This window comes from Marmota marmota, unplaced genomic scaffold (genome assembly GCF_001458135.2).
Source record: "Marmota marmota marmota unplaced genomic scaffold, marMar, whole genome shotgun sequence".
Lineage (NCBI taxonomy): Eukaryota > Metazoa > Chordata > Mammalia > Rodentia > Sciuridae > Marmota > Marmota marmota.
The window spans coordinates 749,155-755,722 of record NW_026000338.1 but is presented as its reverse complement, the minus strand read 5'-3'; the positions used below and the strand labels follow the sequence as shown (position 1 = coordinate 755,722).

Here is a 6,568-nt window from a genome sequence, read left to right as displayed (position 1 = left end):
ATTTCTGGGTCCTTTCACCCTCTTTGTGTTTGACATTTTCTCCTCCTGGGGGCAAACAAAATCATTAAAAAATATTCACCTCTAACCTTGTCAGCTAGAAGTACATTTCTGAATTTCTTCCCTTTCCCCTTAAAGTTGCAACATCTCAAATCAGTATGAAGTCCAGTGCTACCTGCCAACTCTGCTGTGGATAGACAAAATTCTCAAGAGAGAAGGGATAAATGACAGGCTTGTCAGCTTGGGCCTGCACTTAGAAGAAAGTTCTCATGAGGCCAAGTTTTGTCTCCTGACATAAGCAGGGGGAGCAAAGTTAGTGGCCTGTGTGGCCTTTGTTAGAGTCAGCTACAGGCAGTTGACAGCCTCATGTGGCTTGAAGTACATGGGAGCTGAGAGGGTGCAAAACAAGTTCAGCCTAGAGGACAGCAAGGTAATGCTGTGTACTCTGGGGATGAGGGAAGTGACTTTGGGAATGATAAAGAAACCTGGCCTCATTCTTACATTGAGAAAGCTGCCTGCCTTCCTGGTTCTTAAAATGGGTGTTGTTTTGTTTCTTTGTTTGTTTCAGCACCAGGGATTGAACCCAGGGGCACTAAACCACTGAGCCACATCCTCAGCCCTTTTTAGTTTTTATTTTGAGACAGGGTCTAACTAGGTTGCTTAAGGCCTCACTAAGTTGCTGAGGCTGGCTTTGAACTTATGATTTTCCTGCCTTAGACTCCCAAGTTGCTGGGATTACAGGCATGCACCACTGCCCAGCAAAATGGGTGGTTTTTGACAGCAATAGCATCTTATAATTATGGAGCTTCTGTAGCCAAAGCTTCTCATGGTCTCTTCCTCATAATAGACCTAAGAGGTTGGGGATGTAGTTCAATGGTAGAACACTTACCTAGCATGCTCAAGGACCTGGGTTCAATCCTCAGCACCACAAAATAAACATACAAAAATGTGGCTAAGAATGTTAAATAGAGGCAGACATTGTTTTCCTAATTTTAAGCATGGAAAAATTGAGGCTCAGAGAGACTATAAGCACCTTCTCCAAGGTTTCATTCTTGTAGCAAAAGATAGTTTCATCTGGTAATTCACCAAAGGCACCCAGGGCTGGCCTCCATTTGGGAATAAATGACTGGTAGCTCCTGCCACCTGAATAGCTTTCTCTCAATTTGATGTTAGTAACAGAATGGCATTATTTTTTGCTCTAGGAATTCTGGAGTTTATTAGTCTGGCTGTGGGACTGATCAGCATCCGGGGAGTGGACTCTGGCCTATACCTAGGAATGAATGAACGAGGAGAACTGTATGGATCGGTAAGTTTCAGGTTTTCTTTCCCTCAGAAGCTATTTCCACCAGCATTTGGACAATGTAAGGCAAAAGGATAAAAATTGTATCTAGCACTTGAAAACATTTTTGTCAACTGTAAAGGATTAGTGTATCCTTGTTACATCTTGGCAGCCCCCCACCAAATATAAGCTTTTCTGTGATATGTTTGCCTCACTTTTTCCATTGGAGGGCCAGCTGCTCTGATGAGAACAGTAAGCTGTGCCGGTCTGTCAGTAGATGGCCAGGGTTCAGGACATTAACCTTCCCAAGGAGCACGTCTCACTTTTAATGTATACCCAGAGGAGTAGCAGGCACAAAAATAGGCAGTAGAAGAGCTGGCCTTCAAATTGAGGATCTGGGGTTAAAAACACAGTCCCTGATTTCCAGATTGCTTCAGCTGAGTCCCAAAGGCCAAATGAAACAAATAAATGAAGAATGAGGGTTCCAGGCTCTGGTGACAGCTCTGAGCCCCTCAGTAGGACTGGGACGGCTGTAGTACATTTTCTCTGTTCTGGAAGCTAGCCCAGCACTGGGGAATGGTAAGTGACTTTGCTGACCTTAACCCTTTCAGGGAATCCCAACTCCTGGCTCACACTTTTGAGTCACATAGCATGCTTTCTGGCTGCCTACACCCCATGGAATAAGAACACATTTTTCCCTGACACCTAAGAGATAGGCCTGTCCCTAGCACTCGGTATCGGCAACCCCAGCAAATAGTATGGTGGCCGGATCAAGTGTGAGAAGGGACAGAGGCAAGAGACCCAGGAGCTGCCAGCTTGAAGTAGCCAGATTGGAGGAGCTTTTCAAGGAGATCTTTTCTGAGCTTTCCAACTGACAGGCCTGAGACCCTTCATTAGGAGAGATCACAGCTCACCTCCCATGGAGCTTTATATAGATCCAAGGCCTTTGCCTGTCAGTGGACATGGTTAACTGTAATCTCAATGGATTTGAATGCTATTAGCCCTAAGTAGGGAGAATGCTCAGTGGGTGCCAGCAGGGCCTTAGAAAGCCATAACAGAAATTCTCAGGCTCAAAGAGCCAGCTGAGGCCATCTCCTCTACTTTCCTTCCTTCAGGAAAGATCTCACCGAAAACATTTTTGTGTGGCTCATGAAAAAGGATGAAGGAGACATAGTTAGGAGTATTTTGTGCTTTTTGGAAGACAGATATCTCAGTAATACAGGGCAAGTGGACTGAAATTTTCTAATGTCATTGTGCTATTGATATTTCAGGGTTTCTCCACCAGCGAGCTGGGATGGGGGAAAATGGTCATATAATGGGTTCTGCTTTGTTTTCTCACCCTCACAGAAGAAACTCACACGTGAATGTGTTTTCCGGGAACAGTTTGAAGAAAACTGGTACAACACCTATGCGTCCACCTTGTACAAACACTCGGACTCGGAGAGACAGTATTATGTGGCCCTGAATAAAGACGGCTCACCCCGGGAGGGATACAGGACTAAACGGCACCAGAAATTCACTCACTTTTTGCCCAGACCAGTAGATCCTTCTAAGTTGCCCTCCATGTCCAGAGACCTCTTCCGCTATAGGTAATGGACCTCTGTGACCCATGTATTCTGGGGCCACAGTTGTCCCTGCAAGCACTATACTCATAGCTTTTGAATCCTTCCTTCCTATCAATTTAGATAACACCGAAGCACTTACCATTCAACTTGACCTAGCTGTTGCCTTGTTCAAAGTGTATATCAAGGTTGGGTTATTTTGGGGAGGGATGGGGGGAGGGTTGGGCCCAAGGGAATCTTGTATATACTTTTTTCTTTATTCATGTTTTTTCCCCTGAGGTGGCACAACAAATAATGGGGGCCCCTGCCAAGGACCAGGGGTGTCTTGCCCCACAGTCTACCCAAATACCTTGACAATGGGTATAAACAAAAGACCAAGGAATCTGCCATAGATGCTACCTACAGAGCTTTGGAAAAGTCTCATTAAGGAAATCCTTGGGGCTCTAGCCCTGCTGCAAGCCATCCCTACATTGGCTCTGCAGATTTCTCATTCGTCCTGACATGCAGTTTTCCTGCCATTGGAAGTGGGAGATGGGGTAGGTTATAAGAAAATGATATTAAAATGTAAGCATGGATACTGTGCATAAGGACAAACTATTTATGAAATGTATATGCTATTTATTTTATATATTTATTTATTTCAAAATAATTTTATTTTTAATGAGAGATGCTATGACTGGATTTTCATCAGAAAGAATAAGGTCCTACTGAAACAGGATAAAATGAGTTATTAAAGGCTTTTATTTGCAATAAAATTGTCTTTATATTGTAAACCACTCTCTAATTCTATTGATTTGTATATTTGGTAGGATTAGAACACTGACCAGCTTCTTTTTCTCCAACTCATTAGAGTTTCCTAATGTCAGGGGCTTGGGATATAGCTCAGTTGGTAGAGTGCTTGCCTCTCATACACAAGGTTCTGGGTTCAGTCCCAGCACCACCAAAAAATACATAAATAAATGATTTCCTAATGTCAGTGTTATACTGCCAGTGCCAAATGACTCAATCATCCAGCATGTTAGCATTATCTAGGGCCCTATATGAAGTCCTGGTGGGTCTTTCAGATCCTATGACTTTCAACTTCATGGTAAATCAAAATTTCAGGAAGTCCTGAATCAATAAACTCTTACCAAACTCCCAGTTGTGCTTAGGATTAGGCATACAGAATCTCTTCTTTGGGGTGTTGGGACTACCTAAGTCCCAAAGTCAGAAATCCTCATTGGTAACTTCTTCAGATATCAAGGTGAAGAGACTCAAAATAAACAAAAATCAGCAGGGAAACTGATTTATTGAGACAGTCAATTTCCCTTCTAGAGATGTTCTCCTGTTTTTCCTCTTTACCTACATTCCCATTATCCCCTGCCAGTGCTTTTCCTAGGGGATTTTGGGGAGCTGTTGGCACATTCCCCTTAAGCATTGCAGGCTCTCTTGACTAGCATCATCATCTAAATACTGGTTAGAGATGTAAATTATCAGAAACTCTGGGATGGGGCCCAGTAATCTGTGTGCTAACAAGCCTTCCAGAAGATCTCTGTGCACAATAGAGTTTGAGAACTCATGCCCTACAGAAAAATTTTTAATTGTTTTTGCAGCCAAATGGTTTATAAATTAAGTTTCAGGGTAACATTAGTTCAAAAAACAAATGGAGAGTAGCTATAGTTGAAGGGGTGATGGAATACCTTGGAGCTCCCCCTTTCCCAGAATAGCCCCCTGAGATATCTTGGTTTGAGATCCCTGGCCCCTTTACTGATATTTACAGAGATAAGAGCATAGAATTATTTGCATTTGCATAGTGAATGTTGTCAGGAAACAAGAATCAAAGGAACAAAGTATTAATGAGTACACAGATACTATGAAGGCCTGGAGGGAGAAGGTTTGGGATCTGGGACAGTTTTTCTAGTACTCCTCAAATACCATCATGTAGGCATCTACTATTTTCCCAACTTATTGTGTGGGTCAAACAATTAGCTTAGGTACCATCTCACTTGAATGGCAAAGCCTAAATCCCCAGCACCACACACACACACACACACACACACACAATGTAAAATCAAGGGCTGGTGGTATATAGCTAAGTGGTAGAACACTTACCTAGCATATGCAGAGCCCTAGGATCAAACCCCAGCATCACAAACAAGCAAAACCAAAGGTCTATTAAAGCTCACCCAAATTCTAAGTACCCAACAGAGAAGTCACACATATGAGAATATGTACTTGCAATAGCAAATAAGACATATATGAGGACTGGGGGTTGTAGTTCAGTGGCAGAGAGCTTTCCTAGCATGTGTGAGCACTGGGTTCAATCCTCAGCACCACAAAAAAAATAAATAAATAAAAGTAACAAAGACTATGGGGCTGGCGATATAGCTCAGTGGGTAGAGTGCTTGCCTCACATGCACATGACCCTGGGTTCAATCCCCAGCACCACACACACACACACAAAAGACTATGTGATAAAAGTGCTAAATTGCATGGCTTGTATAATCATCAACTAGAATACTAATCAGTGGAAACACCAAGGTGGAGATGTGCGTGGACTAGGGTGGGTTTCCCCACGATGTAATGCATGCTGTGAAGAACCAGCAAGATTTGGAAAAGTAAAGAGGGTGATGGTGGCATTCACCTTGGGCTGTAGAGAATTCTACCTCTAGACTTCTCTGAAAGAAGCTAAAAACTAGCTAAATGGCACACATTTTTTATCACATTGATTTAAGCACCATACCTTTTTTTTTAGACAGCATCTCACTATGTTACCCAGGCTGGCCTGCCTACAAATTCCTGGGCTCAAGTGAGCCTCCCTCCTCAGTGTCCCAAGTTCTGAGACTATACTGGCTTCATTCACACCTTGACTTTTTAAATTTTTTTTCTTCTTCTCCTTCTCCTTCTTCTTCATACTGGGGATTGAACCCAGGAATGCTTAACCACTGAGTTGCATCCCCAGCCCTTTTTATTTTTTATTTTGAGACAGGATCTTGCTATGTTGCTGAGGCTGGCCTCAAGCTTGCCATCCTCCTACCTCAGCCTTCTGATGTGCCACCACACCCAGCTCACCCCTTGATTTTTAAAATGAAATTTTACCTAGGTTATCTGTGTTCAGCTGCCATATATATATATATATATANTGGGGTAGGTTATAAGAAAATGATATTAAAATGTAAGCATGGATACTGTGCATAAGGACAAACTATTTATGAAATGTATATGCTATTTATTTTATATATTTATTTATGTATTTTTTGGTGGTGCTGGGACTGAACCCAGAACCTTGTGTATGAGAGGCAAGCACTCTACCAACTCAGGTATATCCCCAGCCCTGTCTAGAACTTTTGATACACAGCCACAACTTCTGACAATATGTGAGATACATGAGATCTGCTATAACTGGTAGGAAACTGATACTTCTCTATGAGCAAGGCCAGTGCTACCCAAGTGGAGTAGTTGACATGAGCTTGACATGACCACATGCACCATGCCACAAGGAAATATTTATAAGAAAAATGCCACAGAAACAAGGAAAAGATCCCAAGTTCTATGTGAGTCCTTACCTTTTCCCTCTGAAAGTAGAGGGGAAATAACTAGGAAGATGGTGTGGAGTCCCGGGGTGCAGGAGGAGCTCACTTTTGTTGAATTTCGAGGATTAACAAGGATTGGTACATGTGGCCAGAAATGGCAATATAGGCAACTGTTCTAATTTTCAAAAAGAAGGGAATAATGAATTCTGGAAATGGAA

General features: G+C 42.6%; 1 protein-coding gene across 2 annotated transcripts; it reads left to right on the top strand.

Moving 5' to 3' along the window:
* The first annotated feature begins 751 nt into the window (after positions 1–751).
* On the top strand, positions 752–6,067 carry Fgf16 (fibroblast growth factor 16). 2 transcript variants are annotated; one of them, XR_007345095.1, is made up of 3 exons: positions 752–1,303; positions 2,624–3,378; positions 5,969–6,067. XR_007345095.1 is itself a non-coding variant. In XM_015505854.2 (2 exons), exons 1-2 carry the CDS (start codon positions 1,178–1,180, stop codon positions 2,867–2,869), a joined length of 372 nt encoding a protein of 123 aa, XP_015361340.1. In that variant the 5' UTR covers positions 752–1,177; the 3' UTR covers positions 2,870–3,611. The 2 variants fall into 2 exon arrangements, 1 of the variants encoding a protein (XP_015361340.1); XM_015505854.2 differs by lacking the exon at positions 5,969–6,067 and having other exon boundaries at positions 2,624–3,611.
* Positions 6,068–6,568: the final 501 nt, after the last annotated feature.

Excerpts from the sequence above, each read along its gene's own strand:
- Fgf16 (XM_015505854.2), top strand. The coding sequence starts at position 1,178 with ATGGCATTATTTTTTGCTCTAGGAATTCTGGAGTTTATTAGTCTGGCT. Across the intron at positions 1,304-2,623 it reads GAGGAGAACTGTATGGATCG|AAGAAACTCACACGTGAATG; the intron begins GTAAGTTTCAGG and ends TCACCCTCACAG.